Source organism: Callospermophilus lateralis, chromosome 14 (assembly GCF_048772815.1).
Source record: "Callospermophilus lateralis isolate mCalLat2 chromosome 14, mCalLat2.hap1, whole genome shotgun sequence".
Classification (NCBI taxonomy): domain Eukaryota; kingdom Metazoa; phylum Chordata; class Mammalia; order Rodentia; family Sciuridae; genus Callospermophilus; species Callospermophilus lateralis.
This window is the reverse complement of record NC_135318.1, coordinates 37,497,264-37,520,267: the sequence shown is the minus strand read 5'-3', so window position 1 is coordinate 37,520,267 and position 23,004 is coordinate 37,497,264. Positions and strand designations below refer to the sequence as shown.

General features: G+C 36.9%; 1 protein-coding gene across 1 annotated transcript in view; it reads right to left on the bottom strand.

Moving 5' to 3' along the window:
* Msh2 (mutS homolog 2) overlaps positions 1–23,004 on the bottom strand; it is a 66,095-nt gene that overhangs the window by 10,651 nt on the left and 32,440 nt on the right. Inside the window, exons 8-11 of the mRNA XM_076832948.2 lie at positions 13,520–13,629; positions 7,628–7,751; positions 3,905–4,055; positions 1,427–1,524 (exon numbers count right to left, since the gene is read on the bottom strand). Of these exons, the coding sequence (XP_076689063.2) occupies positions 1,427–1,524; positions 3,905–4,055; positions 7,628–7,751; positions 13,520–13,629 (483 nt within the window). The remainder of the gene's footprint in view (positions 1–1,426; positions 1,525–3,904; positions 4,056–7,627; positions 7,752–13,519; positions 13,630–23,004) is intronic.

Here is a 23,004-nt window from a genome sequence, read left to right as displayed (position 1 = left end):
ATGCCATTAATATATCCAAGAAATTGAATATTGATAGAAGATGGTCTCATATTAAACTTTCCCAATTGTCCCAAAAGTGTCCTCTTAAGACATTTCCCAACTCTAACCTAATCTAGTAAATGACTATTGACCCCACTGCATTTGGTTGTCCTGTCTTTTTATATCTCCTTTTTTTTTTTTTTGGTACCAGGGAGTGAACCCAGGGGCACTTAACTATTTAGCCACATCTTCCGCCCTTTTTAAGTTGATTAGGGCTTTGCTAAATTGCTGAGCTGGATTTGAACTCACAATCCTCCATCCTCAGCCTCCTGACCCACTGGGATTACAGTCATGTGCCACCTTGCCCAGAAATACCTCCTTTAATGTAGAACAGATATGTCCGTTCCTCTTTTTATTTCATGATCATGACATTTTTAAAGAGTTTAGACCTAAAAAAGAAAGTCCCACAATTTTTCTCCTTAATTATAACTGAATTAAATTTTTTTTTGTTAAGAATACTATATACATGGCCATGTAATCTCATATACATGGGATTACATGTCTGTAATCCCAGTATTCTGGAGGCTGAGGCAGGCGAATCTTGAGTTTTGAAGTTAGCCTTACAATTTAGCAAGATCCTGTCTCAAAAAGGCCCAGGGATGTAGCTCAGGGGTGGGGTACCTGCCTAGTGTGCATCTGGGGCGCTGGGTGGTGGTGGTGGGGAAATACTAGGTGACTATATATCCTCTCTGTACCATATCAGGAAGCACTTAATGTCATTTGTCCCATTACTGGTGATGCTAACTTTGATCACTCAGTTGCTTGCACATTTCTGAAAGGTACAATAAAGGTCAATATACACACATTGGTGGTCAAACCTTTCAGTGGAATACACTGTCACCTGTAACATAGGTTGAATTCTGTTCTAAAGGCAACAACATAATGCCAAGTCGTGCTATCGCTTTAATTAAAAAAATCATTTCAGGGGAGCGGAGGGGGGATAGTAGAGGATAGGAAAGATAGCAGAATACAACAGTCACTAGTATGGCAATATGTAAAAATGTGGATGTGTAACCAATGTGATTCTGTAATCTGTATACGGGGTAAAAATGGGAGTTCATAACCCACTTGAATCAAATGTATGAAATATGATATGTCAAGAGCTTTGTAATGTTTTGAACAACCAATAATAATAAAAAAAAATCATTTCAAACAGTGGATCCAGAGTGGACCAGATTCTGAACATCTACAAAATGGCACACAGAACTCAAAATGTCTTGTTTCATTTCTAATTTATATTTCTACAACCTAATCTGTTGAACACATAGATAGTGGGTTAAAACAATTTTTGTAAAACAAAACATTCTTCAAACATCCTGATTCTTTTTTATTAGCAAAACCCAGGTCACATTCAGAACAGTTAATATAATGGTTCTCTTAAATTTACCTGAAGAAATATTGACAATTTCTTTGACAATGGCATCCTGGGCCTCTTCGTATTCAGCTTTATTTTTAGTATATTCTTCATTTAAAGAAGACAACTTACTGCAAATCAAGATAATGGCATCATTAAAAACATCAAAATATTTACTAGAAGTAATGTACATTACCTAAAACATATCCAGAGTATCTGTCTGATGAAACATCAAAACTGATCATTAAAATGGAAATACAAGTAGAAAGTGGGACAACCTATAAGGTGCAGATGTGGCTAGAACTGTTTATTTATATTCCTCTCCAATGTTTAGAATAACACATTGGCACAGCATTGGCTATAAAGATTTTTCACTCGATTAAAATTCTGACTTAGGACCTTTTATAAATACTTAAATGAATCCTTACTTAAGAAGAGGGCCATTCCCATTTTAACACACAAATATGTTTCTTCTCATTTTGACTATATATAACTATCTTTTGCTACCAAAGTTCTGCAAATAAGGAAAAGGCTTTGAAAACTATCTTATTAATTGAAAAATGTGAATATAAAACTAGAAATTAAAATAACAAAAAATGAAGATGAGAAAGAGGAAAAATATTCACTGGCATCAAAGAAAGGGAATGAAATTACCAAAAGAAGGGACCTAGAAGAGAGAGGGAAGTAAGCATCTGAAGTGGAAGGGTTAGGGCAGCGACTGTGTACTTGGTCAATAGCACAGCACAGTACAGCTCGAGAATGAGCAAGTAGGAAAACACACACACACACACTCTGAAAGGGTAAATGTAAATAATTAAAGGAAGAAAAGCAAGAGGCAAACACACTGTAAAAACAGAACCACTGAGTGAAGAAGTGAACTAAAAGATAGAAAAGCAGAAGTAGGCAGAGACCAGATTACATAGCCCATATGAAGACTTATAGATTTTATCTGAATAATCAATAGGCACTGGAGGTTTTTTGTTTGTTTTCATTTTTAGTTTTAGGTGGACACAATATCTTTATTTTATTTTTTTATGTGGTGCTAAGGATCAAACTCAGTGCCTCACGCACGCCAGGTGAGCGCACTACCACTTGACCACATCCCCAGGCCTGGCACTGGAGGTTTTAAGGAGAGAGTCATACAAAGGAAGCATTCAACTGCTCACTCCTTACAAGCGAAAAATTTTTCTGCAACTTTTGGTACCATGAGGTCATCCAGTTTAATTTCTTTTATGTAACTAACCCATGTTGATCTAAAGATGATTATAACACCAAAAGTCCTTCCTTCCTTCCTCCCTCCCTTCTTTCCTTCCTTCCTTTCGGTACCAGGGATTGAACTCAGGGGCACCCGACCACTGAGCCATATCCCCTAGCCCTATTTTGTATTTTATTTAGAGACAGGGTCTCACTGAGCTGCTCAGCACCTCACTAAAGTGCTGAGGCTGTCTTTGAACTCATGATCCTCCTGTCTCACCTCCCGAGCTGCTGAGATTACAGGTGTGCACCATCAGGCTCGGCTAAAAGTTCAGTCTTATGTAAGCTAAAATATATATATTTCTTATATCAGGAGGAATACAGTGTGTTGGGAAAACAACAGAACTAGACTTGGCAACAGAAGACCTGAGTTTCATATCCATTAATATTAGCCATCTAACCTGGGAGAACTGAAATCTATGAAAGTAATATTCATGTTCCATTTACTTCACAAAGGTGTTATAAAAAACAAACTTAATAGATTGGGGGTTACCAGGGATTGAACCCAGGGACACTGAGCCCTATTTTGTATTACTAAGAAAGAGGGACTCACTGAGTTGTTTAACACCTTGCTTTTGGTGAGGCTGGCTTTGAACTTGTGTTCCTCCTATCTCAGCCTCCTGAACTGCTGGGACTACAGGCGTGTGTCACCAAGCCCACCTAGAAGATTTCTTAATATTCGTCTATGAATGATTTGCATCAGGAATTTTCCAAAATTAGAAAGTGAAAAGGCAATAGAAACTGGTAAGGAATTTTTTCAACACAGAACATAATAAAAAAGCTGTAATTTAGTGAATGGCCTTGTGAAGGCTCCCTAAACTAATTTATACATTCAGTTGAAATACTGAAAATTTTTAATTTGATAAATGATAGTAAAGTTTTCTTAGGAAAAAAATAACAAAATAACTAAAGCAGAGGCATTAGGAGGAACTATCTCCAATGGATATGAAAACATAATATAAATAAGGATTCAAACTATAGAGTATGACAAAAGAATGGTGAGACAGTGAAGAGAAAAAAATAGCCTTAAATAGACTCAAAGTTCCACTTTAGTCAAGGAGGGAGAGGATTACTTAACAAATGGTGTTGGGACATTTGACTAGCCTCTTGGAAGAAAGTAAAACTTGACTCTTACCTAATGCTTTATACCAGTAAATAATAACTAAGGTAAAATCTCCCGATTACAGATAATTCACATTTCACTAGAGAATCCATGCAAGTATTGAAGGCTTAAAAATATAATATAGATGTGCAAACCTGTTAGTAAATTTAACACCATTCTTCTGGATATCTACTGTACTAAAGTTTTTATTATTACGAAGGACCTTTTCTTCCTTACAGGTTACACGAAAGTAGTATCCAAACTGTGCACTGGAATCCAATTTAATCTGTTTGCCAGGGTCCAATCCTTTAAGATTAAAAAAAAAAACAATAGATAAATACCTGCAGCCATTTATCAGTGTAAATGTTTAAAATCATTAAATCTAATTAGTAAAATATACACTTTTATTATGTGATAGCATTCTGGAAATTATTAGTATTAGCATCCTGGAAAAGATAAAAATTTCACTTCACTCAAGAAACTACACGAAATAAGGATACCTAGCTGGGCATGGTGGTGTATGCCTTTTAATCCCAGTGGCTTAGAAGGCTGAGGCAGGAGGATTGCCAAATTCAAAGCCAGTCTAAGCCAGGTATGGTGGCTCACGCCTGTAATCCTAGCAGCTCGGGAGGCTGAGATAGGAAGATCACAAGTTCAAAGCCAGCCTCAGCAATAGCAAGACACTAAGCAACTCAGTGAGACCCTGTCTCTAAATAAGAAACACAAAATAGGGTAGGGATGTGGCTCAGTGGTTGAGTGCCCAAGTTCATTCCTGGTACCCCCCCACCCCCCCCCCAAAAAAGGCCAGTCTAAGCAACTTTGCAAGATTCTGTCTCAAGATAAAAAATAAAAAGGGCTGGGGATGTGGTCCAGTGATTAAGTGACCCTGGGTTCAATTCCTGTTACCAAAAGAAAGAAAAAAAAAAAAGAGATAAGGATATCTATAAAAATCCTTAAAGTCCCTCATAAGTGCTGGCTTCTGATGGAAGTTGTTTGCAGGGTAAATCCTCAAAGGGTGCAGACCATCAGCATGAGGTAGCACACACTGTACCGGACGTTTTGGGCATATGAAGATGTGTAAGGACTGGCCCACCCAGGACAAATTATACATGAATTCTTTTCTTAACCAAATCATTTCTTTAAAATTAATTAGTATAATTAAAGTGATCAGATACTGCCATAAGCAACAGTACATGCCTATAATCCTAGTTACCTGGGAAGTGAGCAGGAGGATAGAAAGTCTGAGTCTAGCCTGGTCAGCTTAGTGAGATCCTGTCTCAAAACAAAGAATAAAAGTGGGTAGTGTGGGGGGAGACTAGGGATAGAGCTCAGCAGTAGAGTGTTGGCCTAGCATGTACAAGGCCCAGGATTCAATTCTCAGTATTACAGAAAAATAAAATTAAATAAGGCGCCCAAAGGCAATTTCCAAACAAATCTAGGACTCTGACAACAAAACTCCAGGAATACTGAAATTTATATATTTTGTTAAATATAGAAAACTTCACAAAGCAAGTAATGTGCTTAATCAGATTTTATGAACCTAAGTTTTAATTTTTATAATTAAATACCCTCTCTTCATAATTTCATTCAACTTTAGATTTCAAACTATAAGAGAAGAATAGTATCCACAAATGTATTTATTGAAAAACAGCAATTAAATGTTACAGTGGCAAACAACTAAGGGCAGACTTCACTTGACCAGGGAGAAAAAAGACAGTAGAGACCTATGCCAAAATAAAATCTGTTTTGAATAAAGAATGTCTCAAAATGTTCAAAGGGAAGTGATTGTTCCAGTGAAAAGTATAATCATTCAGTGATCAAAGTCTCAAACCAAAGGACTGCAAGAAGATGTGATACTGTTTGCTGCTCTCGTATATATTTCAGTGTAGTGCTAGTAGCATATCCCTAAATATGAAAGACAATGGTATTTATGGAATAAATGCTATATTGACTTAACACTTGCATATTTGTAATACCACAAAGATCACAACTTTATTTAATGGCTTATATCCTCAAAGTGTAGAGGTATTTCTGATGACATGTATGTTTAAAAACCCAAAGCACTAAATCTGACCTGCTAATTTTATAGAGAGGGGGGCAAAAAAGTTGAAGACCAGAAAAATTAAATAACTTGGTAAAAAGCTCCCCAAAGAAAAGTTTTCAAATAATAAAAAAAAGTATTCAAATCAAAACATGAAGTTATGTTTTCCATTTCCATTTTCCCAGCTCCTTAACCTACATTTGCAGTGTTTCCTTTTCCTTTCCTTTTGGTACCAGGGACTGAACCCAGGGGCACTTAACCCCTCAGATATATATATCAATCAGAAAAATGTCCAACCAACCAAATTAACATACTGTGAAACACAGAAAGTCACGGGTACTTTATCCTTCTAGTAAGTCAATATAATAATGTCAACTCTAATTACTTAAGAGTCTCAATATCCTTACCTTTGAAATGAATAAAGTGACCTCAATAGCTTTAAGTTAAAGGCTCTTATTTTGGGATCTAATTCATATATGACTCTTCATGAAAACTATGTGCAAATTTTTCTGTGTCTATAATCTGTATCTGGGAAAAGAATCAGTAAATTTCATCAGGTTCTCCATAAAGTTTAAGTATTAAACTATGTCCTGAGAGGTTTTCTCATTCTAAGTCTGGGATTCATTTAGTTATTCAACAAACATGCACAAGATGCTCAGCACAAAGAGATTTTAATATCCAGAGTAAAGCAGAGTGAACCCTTGGGAATTAACAGTCTAATGTGGAAGATAGACATTGATTTTATTTATTTTTCATATTTTTTGTAGTATTGGGGATTAAACCTAGGGGTAGTCTACTGAGATGTTTACATCCCTAACTCTCTTTATTTTGAGAAAGGGTCTTGCTAAATTGCCTAGGCTAGCATTGAACTTATGCTCCTCCTGCTTTATTTAGTCTCCAAGCAGGTGGAATTAAGGCCACTGTGCGGGCTGGGGATGTGGCTCAAGCAGTAGCGCGCTCGCCTGGCATGCGTGCAGCCCAGGTTCGATCCTCAGCACCCCATATAAACAAAGATGTTGTGTCTGCTGAAAAATAAAAAAATAAATATTAAAAAATTCTCAAAAAAAAAAAAAGGCCACTGTGCTCAGTGTGCTTTAAAAAAAAAAAAAAAGAAAAGAAAAGAAAGAAAGAATTAATAAAGTGCTTGTAAATTTCAAGCCAAATCAATAAGCTATTATTCCTAGGAGAATAAGGCTTATGGTGGAGCTGACATTTAAAAATAAGGGCCTTTGGCTGGAGATGTGGTTCAAGCGGTAGCGCCCTTGCCTGGCATGCGCAGGGCACTGGGTTTGATCCTCAGCACCACATAAAAATAAAGATATTGTGTCCACTGAAAACTAAAAATAAATATTAAAAACTCTCTCTCTCTCTTAAAAATAAATAAATAATAAAAAAAATAAGAGCCTTGGGGCTGGGATTGTGGCTCAGTGGTAGAGTGCTTGCATAGCACACGTGAGGCACTAGGTTCAATCCTCAGCACCACATAAAAATGAAATAAAGATATTGTATTCACCTCCAACTAAAAAATAAATATTAAAAATAAAAAATAAAATAAAAATAAGGGCCTTTTGGCAGGCATGTGGGGGTAATACTGGGGGAAGTAAGTAAGATACTTCTGGCACCACTGTGTAGACAAAACAATCATTCAAGCCAGGTGCAGTATTGACTCCAGACGCTGAGGCAGGAGGATCACAAGTTCAAGGCAAGCCTCAGCAACTTAGCGAGACTCTGTCTTAAAATAAAAAATAAACAGGACTGGGGATGTAGCTCAGTGGTAAAATGCTCCCAGGTTCAATCCCCAGTACAAAAAAAAATTTTTTTGAACTTCCATTCTTACCAAGATCTCGGGCTGCACTTATTAATGTGGACTGCATCTTCTTTTCCAAGTCATCCATTACTTCTCTTAATTCACTCAGATTAGGATCAAATGAAGGTTTTACAAGGAATTCATGGTTTTCCACCTAAAAATAAAGATTAGCTACATTATATAAATAATGGGTAAAGACAGAAATCATAAAGCATACATTTTCTTCTATTTAAAAATTCAGCTAATGTTTTCAGTTGAATGGTTCTCTATCTAAAAGTTGCTGAGTCACAATTATTAAGAAGTACCTATTAAGAGATGTAAAGTTCTATTACTAGAAGCTTAGTGTTCTAGATATATGAAAATGAATCACATGAAGTAAATACAGAACTAATGATCCAAATCACCCCATCAGTAGTCTTCACTTTTTCTTAAATCTTCCCTAAACATTACTAAACAATGTTCAGTGTTCAAAACCTATAATAAAAAGTGTGGCTTTACTCAAATCAAAAAGCCATCCTAGGAATCTCAAAAAGTTAACATACTCTCTCTCTATTTTTAAAAAAATATTTTTGCGTGTGTGTGTGTGTGTGTGTGTTGCTGGGGATTGAACCCAGGGCCTTGTGCATGCAAGGGAAGCACTCTATCAGTTGAGCTATAGCCTCAACCCCTCTAAACATACTCCTAAAGTACTTTGTTTTACTGAATTCTTACCAGTGTTAACCAACAAGAAACCAAAATGAAAAGTAGATCTTACTTAAAATAGCAAAAACATACATAAAATATTTAGAATAAATTCTTGATAATACAGAACTTTTATTAAGACAATCTACTAGAAATTTTAAAAGAACTGGTAAGTGAAGAGACAAACTCTGAGAAAACTAAATCAAATAGTAATAGCTCTTCATACGTAGTGATTGTTCATTAGGAATCTGTTTTTGAAACAAAACAAAATAATTAAATTCTGATGAAATTATAAAAAACATTAGTGGGAAAATTCAGACTATCCTTACTTGGCATTAGAAACTATTGAACAGATAATTATATATAAAAGTTCAAGACAGTGAGTCAGTTTTCTAAAACAAAATGACAAAAACATCTTTAATAAATGAGGTTGAAATAAACTGATTCTGTTCTCCACTTAATCAGAACACATCTTCAAACACCCAAAGTGAACTATACATAAACAAGGAATTAAAATCAAATTACAGAAAGCTAGCAAAAAAGGAAATAAAATATTTAAACCATCAAAATGAAAGACTAAACTATGTAAAATGTTAAAATTTTGCCAAGAATGGTAGTGAATGCCTATAATCCCAGCAATTCAGGAGTTTAGGGCAGGAAGATCCCAAGTTCTAAGCCAGCCAGGACTATTTACTGAGAAAGCTTAGTGGCTCTCCTTCCTTCCTCCCTTCCCTCTTTGAACCCAGGAGGTGGAAGACTAAACCACCCGTGTACATGAGTGATCCTTCACATGACTCCTAAGTGCACAGCTAGAAAACAATGACGCTTTCAGAAATTATACATGAAACAATTGATATTCCCTGGAGATCTCCTCAAAATGGTTCTGAATCATGTAATTTAAATGCCTAAATTCATCACAAGTACCTATGATGACAGTGAAGGGCTGAATTCACCTTATAACCTCAAACAAGTTTAAAAGTTTGTAACTGAGAATAAAGAAGATACTATACTAGGTCAACTCCCTAGAGAATCTAGAGCAGGTTTTAGCTAGAAATCTGATATACTTAAATGACAGTAATGCATTACTATAAACCATGAAAGTCTACAGTTTATAGGACAATGTTCTGGGTGGATACTACTGATGGTCTACATAACAGTTGTTTCCCCCTGGAGGGAAACTGACTTCACAGCCCAATTTGGTTACGGGTCAATCATCACACTCTATTTTCCAGGCCATGATTGCTGTTTAAATGGTTCTATCATGGCAAGATTCTTGCTTGGAACGTTGCCCCAAACTTCTGGCAGTTGAAATTAAAATCCCAAAAGATAGACAAGATTAAGAAATCATATCTCCTGAATGGCATCACTAAATGGTTGGATCCAAGCAATCCAAAACAAGACAAGCAATTTAGTAACTCTTAAGTACATGATTCAGAACAGACTGAGTTTTGGGTTCTACAAAATAAAGTCCTAACTATAAAAAGTTTAATCTCAGATAGTTAATCTATTATTTTTGGGGGGAAGGACCCACAACTTACATCTTATTGTCACAATGTTAAAGCTGAAGGCATCTAGAACATACCATGATGGCACAAAATTTATTTTGCAATTACCTAAGAATACCACCATTCCCCCAATTCCCAGATTGGCTTAAGAGTCTACTGAAAAAACTAACTTGTCAGAAATCATCTCCAATGACCACAGAAAACTAGCTCTCCTCATCAGGAAAGAAGTAACCACCACACTTAAATAGACACTGCCTCAAAACTATTCTCTCTCTTGCATTCTCTTAAGGGTTATTTGCCTTTCCTAAGTCATTTTTGCCCTTTCTCCCTCTCCATTTTCCCTATTGACAGTATATAAGCCCCAAATTCCAAAAGCCATTTCTCTTGCTAATTATGTTTTGTCAATTTAATTTGCACCCAATCACTAAAACTGAAAAAAGAAAACCTTTACTTTCCCGACACCATTAAAAACTAATGTCCTACTTTCAGATTAAGAAACTGAGGTTTACACCTATAGCACAAGAGTTAAAATCAAGAATCAACAAATGGGACATACTCAAACTAAAAAGTTTTTTCTCAGCAAGAGAAACAATAAGATAGGTAAATAGGGAGCCTACATCCTAGGAACAAATATTTACCCCTCACACTTCAGATAGAACTCTAATCTCCAGAGTATACAAAGAACTCAAAAAATTAAACAACAAGAAAAAAAATAACCCAATCAACAAATGGGCCAAGGATCTGAACAGACACTTTTCAGAGGAGGATATAATCAACAAATACACGGAAAAAATGTTCACCATCTCTAGCAATCAGAGAAATGCAAATTAAAACCACTCTAAGATACCATCTCACTCCAGTAAGAATGGCAGCCATTATGAAGTCAAACAACAACAAGTGCTGGCGAGGATGTGGGGAAAAGGGTACTCTTGTACACTGCTGGTGGGACTGCAGAATGTTTTCTTTGATATAAGGGGCTCGACTCAAAACACAGCAGGGAGGAAGAGTATGAGAAGAAGATTACCATTAAATAGGGAGGAGAGGTGAGAGGTGCGTGGGAATGGGAGAGAGAAGGGGAATTGCACGGAAGATGGTAGGAGACCCTCACTGTTATGCAAAATTACATATAAGATGGTGTGAGGGGGAAGAAAAAAGAAAGAGAGACAAATGTGTCACAATAGATTGGGTAGAAAGAGGGGAGGGGAGGGGAGGGGGGATAGGAAGGGCAGCACAATACAATAGACACTAGTATGGCCTTGTGTATAAATGTGGCTGTATAACCAATGTGATCCTGCAATCTGTACACGTGGAAAATAAGATTAAGATTATGTACCCCATTTGAATCAAATGTATGATATGTCCAAGATCATTGTAATGTTTTGAGCAGCTAATAAAAAAATTTAAAAAAAAGCAACTGAGGTTTAGCAGTGTCTAAAGTGGCAATAATAAAATTAAGACAAATACCCTATGCTTTTCAAACTATACCCATCTAATTGGGGGTGGCGGGGTGAGGGGACTGGCGTTGCTGGGATGGATCCAGAGCCTCAAGAATGCAAAACACACGCTTTCTACAAATGTTAACAAGCTTTTGAACATTCTCAATACATAAAGAAATTTTGGGGTAAAAACTGCCCACTGACTAGCTAAGTGTGCAGCATTTCATAAAGGCTACCAACTGGTGGAAAGAAATTACATTCATTATCACTGAAGTCAACTGCATTATTTATTAAAAAGAAGTAGTTCTCAAAGTACAAAGCCAAGAAAAACAGCATCAACAAATAGTGGTATGCGTTAAAAATGCAAATTTTCTACCGCAACCCTAGACCTAAAGAATCTGATTAAAAGCCTGGAGTCTAGCAATTAAGACCTCCAGGGGATTCTAAAACCAGCTTAAGTTTGAGACCCATAATACTGAGGTAATATTATAGCAAATTTTAAGAACAGCTGGGTGCTATGGCGCATGCCTGAGGCAGGAGAATCGAGAGTTCAAAGCCTCCCTCCACAAAAGTGAGGCCCTAAGCAACTCAGTGAGACTCTGTCTCTAAATAAAATACAAAATGGGGCTGGGGGTGTGGCTCAGTGGTTGAGTGCCCAAGTTCAATTCCTGGTACCCTCCTCCCCGACAATTTTTTTTTTTTTTTTTTTTAAGAATAAAGGTAGCTAAGAGTGGCAAAATAACTGCAGCATTTCAGCAGAGCTTCACCTGGGCTCTGACTCTGCTTCGAGTGTGTGTGTGTGTGTGTGTGTGTATGGAGAGAGTGTGTGCATGGGTTCATGCCCAAGAGCGAGTTCACACTAGCTACAATTACACTAAAAAGCTAATACTTACTGTTTACTTCCCTATTATGCCCTATTATAGTCAGAGTTTCTGTTAATCATCAAGAAGTATCTTTACATTTTCCATTTAAAGGAATGTTTACAAATATCCAATTTTACCCAATTGAAGGGAAGGCCAAGTCCTCAGCAAGGAAAGTAAAACACATTTAGAACCAGATGGCTTTCAACAGCATTTCTAACTCTCATTGATCTAAAAGTTGAGCACCTAAAACCATTCCACTAATTGCAACATTACAAAGGAAACAGTAATCAAATATAAGTTACCCTAAATAATAAGTAACCTATGTAAGTTTTTTGGTTTCTTAACTGACAAGTAAACTAAAATATATTAAAAATCGGAAATATTTTATACCCACACACAAGCACGCACACTTGTGCACACACGCGTGTACTTTTAAAATACAGAGAACACACAGCAAATGGGATCTAACTTTTTAAAGTCTCAAATAATGATACAGTAAAAACAAAACAAGTCAAAGTCATATAAGGCAAATATTAACACAAACACAGATACTAAACTGTTAATCTTAATATAATTCAAGCACTTATTCCCTACATTATAATTTTAACAGGAAATTAAGAAAGTTTTCAAAATAAAATACTTTTTTTTTTTTTTTTTTTTTTTGTGGTACTGGGGATTGAACCCAAGGCCTGTGCATGTGAAGCAAGTACTCTACCAACTGAGCTATATCTCCAGCCCTTCAAAATACTATTTTTAAAGTCATGCAATTTGGAGGCATTATAGGGCTCCTGTATATTAACTTGTTCATAAACAACTTTTTAAAAATAAAACTTTTTAAGAATTTTATAAATTTTGCTTTGAAATTCACTTTTCAAGTAAGGATATTTCCTACTTGAGAAACTATTTCCATTTTACATTTATAATAAATTAGCCATCTCCCCCAAAGAACTTCCCTACATAGAAAATAAACAAGGGAAGTTTTCTTGGGTCCTACCTTTACCTCCCTTCCAGTGACTATAATTTTCTTTATTGGAATTAAAGTAAAACTCAGCTGCATATGTAAAATCACTTACTTATATAAGATTTTCTTCAACCAGGCCACACATACTCACTCATTAATCTCTTCTGTTAATATTTATTTTCATCCACTGAAACACTGTTCAAAAGAAAAACCCTGGTGCACAGTGGAGCAGCCATGCCTAGCATGTGCAAGGCCCTCCATTAAATCCACAGCACAGCCACCTCCCCCTGCCCCTGCTCAAAATCCTCTTCTGTCACTTAACTTATATCCACTGCCTGCAAAGATGCCACAACCGTGCCCAAACTAGGTACTAAAGGAGAAACCTGAAATACTTTCTAATGTGCTTGAACTTTTGTTTTTGGTTGTCCTTTACTTTTCAGGAATATTTTTGCTTAAATTAAATGTATATTGCATACCTGATCCATATCTAAAGTTGTTTCGATCATTTCCTGAAACTTGGAGAAATCAGACCGAAGATCAATAAGAGGAGTCACAAAAACTGCCAACAACAATACCTGGTGTTTTCCTGAAAGAAACAAAAAGAAAGAAATAAAAAGGTCTCATTATTAAAAACACAAGACCACTGATCATAAAAATTTTAGATAGTGAACATCATTTGATAGAAAAGCATGAATAGTACAGTAGGTCTCCAAAGTTACTATTTATTTAGGTGTTTTAACTAAAAAATTAGTATTAAGTTTATTTTACAGAGAGGGAAATGATGTGATCTAGCACCCAAAGCTTCCCACTAATAAATCAATGCCTCCTCTGCATGTCTGCCATCTCCTTCAAAGGAGTACTAGTGATGCAGAAATGCAACATCAATTACAACTAAATTTCATTTCATTTTTTATAGATCTAATAACCCAAAATCAAAGCCTTTAAAATAACAACTATATTCCTAATTTCCATAATTAACACAGTATATTCCAACTAACAGAGGTTAAATCAAATCAAATATTTAAATACTGGAACTTTGCTTAATGCTATTTAAAAGTACATGCTAGGGAATGATGTGAGGAGGAATAGAAGGGAAGCAACAGAGTAGATGGTGTGTAAAGGAGTAGAGACCCAAGTGCCAGTACCAGCTTTGCTGCCCTCTGTCTTTGTCCTCTATAACAGGTTACTCTTAGTCCCCCTTTCCTTCTCTGTAGAACAGAATAACAAGTTACCCAGAAGATGGATATACAACACCTAGTACAGTGCCAGACATTTAAAAGCACCTCAAAAACAGTTACTATGCATTATTACTATTACAACACAAGTACTTCCCCCACCTATATAGGAATTCTGAACGTAATCTCTAATAACATACTACATGTTGCACCAAAGAAATTATTTTCAAATTTCCAGAAATGTCAGTAGCTCTTGAATGAGAAAAAGCTACCACAAAGTCAGTAAAATTATTTTTAAAATTTATGTTTTATTATTAATCACAACACCATCTACACATACTGAAAAAAGAATACACATGTGTGAAACACTCAGACAGATTATAAACAACACTTTGCCCACATAATGTCTGTTGTGCTACAATGTCTGGTCCTTTATTCCTAGTTAGCTTAAGCACTATTGGTAAATAGAATGCTGGCAACAAATAGCAGGGGTGTCATTAGTTCACGAATGATTTCTTTTCCCCCAGTCCATTAATGTTTTCAAACCATCAAGGACAAGCTCACACAAAGAATAAGCTGTAGCAATGAAGACTTCAAAAGGGTCGGCTTAATGGCCACTGCGTTTTCACTGTGAAAGTGTAGGGGAAATGTGCAAAATTGTTTCTCAATAATAAAAAAAAAAAAAAACGAATTCTATCTCTGGTACAGATTTACAGTTCTGATGAAACTGACCTCTGTTAGAAGTAAATGCCCTCAAGAACTTACACAGGATGAAACAAGATCCTTAGATTCTAAGGCTACAAAGGGTTGACTAATGTTGGGTATAAATGCAGTGGAAGCCATGTTTCTATTGAAGTTTGTTGACACATGTGTTAGTAATGGTTTTAAAATTTTTGTGTATTTTGAGGTCTGCTTCAGCCCTGTTTTTCCCATAAGCTCTGTTATTTTTCTAGCTTATGACTGTAGGTTTTCCAAGAAAACACACATGGTTATTATTACAGAAATGCCTGAATAAATATTAAAACATGTCACTCTCACCATGTCCTCTAGCCCCTCAAACACCTAGGCCCACTTTATGTAGCTCTTCATAGAGTCTATGTCTCCCCTTCTGAGTTCACCAGCCTCCTAACCTGCAAGCTTTCACTAGCATCTTGAGAGAGCCCTTCTTTTAACTGTTAACTTCTACTGAACCCTGGCTGCCAATTTCTACATAGGGTTTTTATTTGTTTGTTTGTTGGGGGCCCTGGGGACCAAACTCAGGGGAACTCCACCACTGAGCCACATCCAAGCCCTATTTTGTATTTTATTTAGAAACAGGGTCTCACTGAATTGCTTAGCACTTCACTTTTGCTGAGGCTGGCTTTGAACTCAAGATCCTCCTGCCTCAGCCTCTCGAGCCGCTGGGATTACAGGAATGAACCACTGCATTCAGCTATCCACTAGATGCTTTGAAAACTATATTCTCCACTAGTTACCAGAGCCTACAAAGCACTATGTAAGCTAACAAGATCCATGGACCCCTTGAATTCAGGGTAGTACCATGAGCATAGAAGAGAAGTCAATTACACCTTTATTTTCCTAATCTCTTAACTAAAATTTAGCATTTCCTTCCATTATTAATGTAGGCAATAAACATCAGTAGTACTCTACCAGTATCTGAGCCTTTGTTTCTAATAAAAATAAACCTATATTTTCATATCATAGTTTTTGGAGATATCTTAAAGTATCATTTAAGCTCATTATTACTTCAAAACTCAAAGAATTAGCCACATGCAATGATGAACACCTATAATCCAAGACTGAGGAATCTGAAGTAGGAGGACTGCAAATCTGAGACCAGCCTGGGCTACACAGAGACCCTGCCTCAAAATAAATAAAAAGGGTTGGGGGTGTAGCTCAGTGGTAAAGCATCCCTGGATAGAAGACCTTCTGTCAATTTTTTTTTTTTTTTTTTTTTTTTTTTTAAAGATATAGGGTCTTGTATGTTGTCCAGACTGGCCTCAATCTCCTGGGTCCAAGTGATTTTCCTGCCTTAGCCTCTAGCTGGAACTAGATGCATACTCTACCATGGCCAGGTTATCAGGTTTTTCTTTTTTTGCGGGGGGAGATGGGGACTAGGGATTGAAATCAGGGGCACTTGACCTCTAAGCCACATCCCCAGCCCTATTTTGTATTTTATCTAGAGACAGGGTCTCATTGAGTTGCTTAGTGTTTTGCTTTTTCTGAGGCTGGCTTTGAACTCATCATCCTCTGCCACAGCCTCCAGAGCTGCTGTGATTACAGGCATGCACCAGTGCACCCAGCTAGGTTGTGGGTTTTTAAATGCATAATACAAAGGACATATTTCTATATCAAGAGTTTGTTTTAGCTGAGCATAGTGTTGAACACTTGTAACTGCAGCTATTCAGAAGGCCAAGGCAGGAGGATAGCAAGTTGGAGGCCAGCCTAGGTAACTTAGCAAGGCTGTCTCAAAATCAGAAATAAAAATGACAGGATGTAGCTGAGGGGTAGAGTGCTCTCACTCTCTCTCTGTTTGTCTTACATTTAGATAAGCAGATTTCAACATAACTGGTGTCCTTTATAACTCCACATTTTTCATGTATTTAAACACTATTCTCAGATAGAGTTCATAGGCTATATTAGAAGCCAAAAGGATTCATGGTACACGCACGTGTACACACACTCACAAGATTAAAAACATCAGATAGGCCTCACCTCTCTGCCCACACCTCTAACTGCCAATAGTCTCTCCCCCTTATTTTCTACCACTATATGCTTGACACTCCAGCTTTTCTTCACTGCCTCAACAAGTTAAGACCCTCATCAGCCTTAGGTACCTGAACTGGCTGGATCATACTAGCCTGCTCCACCCCTCACATCTTAACAGCTGGCTCCTTCGCATCATTCAAGACTTATCTTAAGACAACAATCCTGCTGGGCATGGTGGCGCATACCTGTAATCCCAGTGGATTGGGAAGCTGAGACAAGAGGATCACAAGTTCAAAGCCAACCTCAGCAAAAGCGAGGCACTAATCAACTCAGTGAGACCCTGTCTCTAAATAAAACACGAAACAGGGCTGGGGATGTGGCTCAGTGGTCCAGTGCTCCTGAGTTCAATCTCAGATACCAAAAAAAGAAAAGACAGCAATCCTTAGAGAGGCCCTCCTTGACCATCCAATCTGTGTGTCTACCTGGTTCTCTGCCAAGTTACTCCATCACCCCAGTGGAGTATAGTTTCTTCATTTCACTTTTTAACAACATATTTGAAATTCCTGCTCATTTGTTTCCTTACAGTCTCCCTCTCCATGCTTCTACTATTACAGAATCTCCTCAAATCAGGGACCTCAACTGTCAGATGCACCATTCTACCCCTAGAATAAAGTCTGGCACAAAGAAGGAAAAAGAGGGTTTTTTTGCTGTTGTTGTTTTTTTAAATATTCATTTTTTAGTTGTAATTAGACATAATACCTTTATTTTGTTTATTTGTTTTTATGTGATGCTGAGGATCAAACTCTCAAGTGCTAGGCGAGCCACAACCCCAACCCCGGAAAAAGAGTTCTTGAAGTTGTTGAATGAACAACTTTAAGCAATCACTGGTGTTCACTTTATATGTACCACATTTATCTAGTGTGGACTTCAAAGATAACACAGAGATAATGGTTTGCTTCTTAAATGCATCAAAATACGAAAAGTCCAAGTAATCAAGTTAATAACTAATTTTTGTTAAGAATTCCAGATTCTCTCCCAGAAAGAGTCATTTATAACTCCTTAAAGATTCGATTTTTTAAAATGCAGTTGCTGGGGTATAACCTAATGATAAAAGACTTGACTAGTATGTATAACACCCTGGGTTTGACCCCTAACACTGCAGGGGGAGGAAAATGTAGCTGTGTGCTTCATAAACTATTTAAGTCAATAAGCACAAGTAGTAACATTTCTGTAACAATCTAAAGCACAATTTGATCACTATTAAAAATTTCACCATCACTTACAATGAGGAAAAACTCTAACAAATTTCAGGATAAATTTAAAGCCCATGAGCTATCAAGAATAAGTGATTCATTAAGGTACACTGCTGGAATGCTGTCCAGGCCAGCTTCTAGTGAATTTAGAAAGATTACCTTGCAATTGACCAAAATACCAATGAAAACTACTTTGGCATGTACATTACCAAAAAAAAAAAAAAAAAAAAAAAAAAAAAAATTTAAATTAAAAATTAAATAAATAAATGCATTTTCTTGCTATACCACTTCAGAATTTTCCCTTCATAACAACTACCAAAACTATTTTGGACTGGGGATATAGTCCAGTGATACAATGAACCCCTTCTGCAGGAAGTCCTAGATTTGATCTCCAGCACTCCCCAAACACACTCTATATTTATTCCTGTGAGTACTGTAATGTCTATTTCCCTTAAGACTTTTTTTTGGGAGGGCGTGGGGGATACTAGGGATCGAACGCTTAACCACTTAACCACTGAACCACATCCCCAGCCTTTTATTTTGAGGCAGGGCCTTGCTAAATCACTGGGGCGGCTTTGAACTGGCAATCCTCCTGACTCAGCCTCCCAAATTGCTGGGATTACAGGTATGCAACACAGTGCCTGGCTTCCCTTAGACTTCTATCTATCTATCTATCTATCTATCTATCTATCTATCTATCTATTTATTTATTTATTTATTTATTGGGGGGGTGAGGAGGCGGTACCAGGGATTGAACTCAGAGGCACTCAACCACTCAGCCACATCCCCAGCCCTATTTTGTATTTTATTTAGAGACAGGGTCTCACTGAGTTGCTTAGTGCCCTGCCATTGCTGAGACTGGCTTTGAACTCACAATCCTGCCTCAATCTCTCCAGCTCCTGAGATTACAGGTGTGCGCCACTGTGCCCGGCTCCCTTAGACTTCTTAAGGGCAGAGGTAAGATTATTTTTGCTCCTTGTCACAGCTCAGTAATTAGCTGTGTCTGGAACGTGGTAAATATGCCAAATGTTCATTGAATCTCTTCACATTTCTGCTTGTCTTTTCTTTTCAGTGCTAAGAATTAAACCCAGAGCTCCTGAGTTGTATCCATAGCTCTCTTTATTTATCTTCTGTAATACCTCTGAATACTAGTCTTTTGGAACAACACAAGTAATGAATTAAATAAATTTTTGTTGATGCACTTTTACCTATAAAGAGACTAAAGTAAAAAAGAAACGTCCAAGCTTTCACAATCTTTTACAATGACAAAACATAGCATCTTGAACTCCTGGCACAACTATTCACCATCAACAAACTAGTTTCCCATTATTGAACTGGTCAAGTTTCATTTTCTGCTCTCATATGTCCACTCACATTCCCTCCTATATTAAGAGATACCTCCTCATTCTCCCCAAATAAGTTACTGAGCGTCTTCCTACATGCCAGCAACTGGGATGAAATACTCACTTCTCATGCATATGCTACTACACTGTTGTGGATCAGGGAAGCCACAATCATTAAACAAGTAATTATAAAGAAGGGTGGTGGCTGGGTGGATGGCATACATCTATAATCCCAGCAACCTGAGAGGCAGAATGCATCACAATTCTTATTACACACAGAGCACAATTTTTCATATCTTTGTATATAGTATGTTCACGCCAATTCATGTCTTTATACATGTACTTTGTTTTGTTTTTTTTTGCATTACAATTCTTATTACATATATATACCACAATTTTCCACATCTCTGTTTGAATATAAAGTATATTGACACCCAATTCGTGTCTTCATACATGTACTTTGGATAATGATGTCCATCACATTCCACCATCCTTGCTAATCCCCTGCCCCCTCCCCTTCCCTCCCACCCCCAGAAGTCTTAAGTATAATTAAACTTTGACCTTGTGTGCATTTATGGTATAAATTTTAAAATCCATTCCAAGAAGAAAAAAGGCTAGTAAAATACCAGTAATAAAAGTTTATGGCATAAGTGCACTTGGGTTACTGATAAATAATTGCAAGAATATGGGGCCTAATCTAACAAATTGCCAAATTAGCAAAGAAGTGAACAGTACAAGTGCAGCTGAATCATGATAAAGTATCAAAATAATTCAGTCATAGGCTGGGGATATAGCTCAATTGGTAGAGTACTTGCCTTGCAGGCACTAGGCCCTGGGTTCAATCCCCAGCATCACAAAAAAAAAAGAAAGAAAGAAAAAACCTAATAATTCAATCACTTTGAGTAATGACCTTCAACACAGGTTGTCTGTTCTTTCTCTGTTAGACACTGTGTAGTACCATCCTCTTTATCTGTCCTCATCTCTCTTTCCTTCTTCCTTTATCTTTCTTTTATGGTAATGTCATATTTTTTATTAATCCCAGGCACTTGTCAAGTTTCCTGGGTTGCAAGTAATGTTTCAGTGACACCACCATTCATTTTTATTTATTGCTTTGTCATTCTGACAAAAAATAGCACTCTGTTTTCCCTAAGCTAACTTTTCCTGCTGCTTCTATTGCTTTTTTGTGTAGTTATCACTCGTTAGTCTCAATACTACAAAATTATTCTCCTTCCTTTCTTACCTAAAATCTTATAATTCAAATGTCATGTTTCCTCTCCTCTCATTCACTATCTTCAATCTTCATCTTAAAAGATACACACTTTCACATTATACTAATATTCTTGGGCCAAAAGACATCCCTGAATCACCACCACTTCATTCAAGTGGCCCTGCAACCAATTTCATCAAACATTCCCAGCAAAATGAATCAGTCACCAAAATAAAAGCAAACTGTCAGTGAGGACACAAAGGAATCGTAAACCCTGTTATTAAAGCTTCATGACAAACTAGTTTTATTAACACATAGTTGCCTTCAAAATGTAGACCACAGAGGGGGAAGTCTAGAAAGAAAATAACAGTTTAATATTCTAGAGTTAAACTGAATATTGACAATTTTAAGTTTTATAATTAGAACTTACTTGGCCTAGAAAGTCTAGTTTTAATAAGAAATAAATCAAAATCAGAACACCAAAGGTCAAAAACAAACCTTTAATGTTTCTGTATAACAATTTCCTGGGATATGAAAAAGAACAATAGTGTTAGTGTTAGCTGAACATAAATTATAATTGGAGGGGCTGGAGTTATAGTTCAGTGGTAGAGCGCTTGCCTAGCATATGTGAGGCACTGGGTTCGATTCTCAGCACCACATGTTAACAAACAAACAAATAAATAATAAAAGCCCATCAACAACTTAAAAAAAAAAAACTGCAATTGGAGTCAGGCATGGTGTTGAGGCAAAAGGAATACAAGTTCAAAGCCAGCTATAGAAACTTCTATTTTGACACCTCTCAAAATAAAAAGGCTGGAGATGTAGTTCAGTGATAAAGTACCCCAGGGTCCAATCCCCCCATCCCCAAGAGAGAGAAACAGGAATTTAATAAAGGTGGCAGTATAGTTTCATATAAGTTAAATGGATAAGAAATTTATAACTATTACAATAAATAATGTACCCTGCAAAAGATGTGAGGTTTGCTTTTAGAGGTGGAACTTCTGAAGGTCTACAGCTTGAATTATTTTGTGACAGTAAAAGGACATTTGTGATGTGACTCATAGCATACAATGAACTGAGGTAAATATCTGAAGGGTGTACATGTCTATGTTTTGTATATTCAGCTGGATGTAATTTTCTGCATTCATCTAGTATATCCCAGGCTGAAATCATGCATAAAAAAACATGAAATTCACATTATGCTCAAGTTGTTCTCTAATGTATCAACCATATTGGAATAAATCTGTTTTTGAAATAAGGATTACAGCAGAACTTTTGCTTAAAGTCTGAAACAGCCTGGCATAGTAGTACACACCTATAATCCCAGCGGCTCAGGCAGGAGGATCCCAAGTTCCAGGCCAGCCTCAGCAACTTAGCAAGACCCTCATTTAGAATAAAAAGTAAAAAGGGTTGGGGACGTGGCTCAGTGGTTAAGCACCTTTGGGTTCAATATTTAATACCAATAAATAAAGAGAGAAAGAAAGAAAAAAGTAAGTTGGGGATGTACCCGCAATGATAGAGGTCTCTTTGGTTCAGTCCTCAGTAATACAAAAAAAAAAAAAAAGGACTGAAACAACACACACTAAAATATTTATAATGACTACCCCTTTGGATGGTATCAAAGAATTTATGCCATTTGGGGGGTACTGGGTTAAAGGGCACTTGAGTCACATCCCCGGCCCTATTTTGTACTTTATTTAGAGACAGGGTCTCACTGAGTTGCTTAGTGCCTCACAGTTGCTGAGGCTGGCTTTGAACTCATGATCCTCCTGCCTCAGCCTCCAGAGCTGCTGGAATTACAGGCACATACCACCTAACCTTATGCCACTTTTCATAAACTGAAAAAGATGAAATTTAAAGACAATATTTCCAAAATACAAAACCATTGGCTAAAATTTAAAAAGTGCTAATTAAATAAAGCAGATTCCTTTTAATACCTACATTCCAGAAATGCCAAACAATTCACTTTTATGTTTATTTCCTAGCAATCAAGTAAATATGTGATAGTACCTTATCTTTGTTTTTTTAGGGTTTAAGAAATAACAGAGATAAGGTCTGGGGATATAGCTCAGTGTAGGGCACTAGGCCCTGGGTCCAATCCCCAATAACAACCCCCCCATAATAAAGGAGAGAAAGAGAGAGAGGGAAAGGAGGAAAAGCACTGGAGATAAGCACAGAGTGTTAAGAAAACTGGAGAAAGAAATCTTTAACTCTGCATGGGAACAGCCTCATAAGACAGAATGGCTCAATCTTACAAAGTTTACTCAGGGGAGG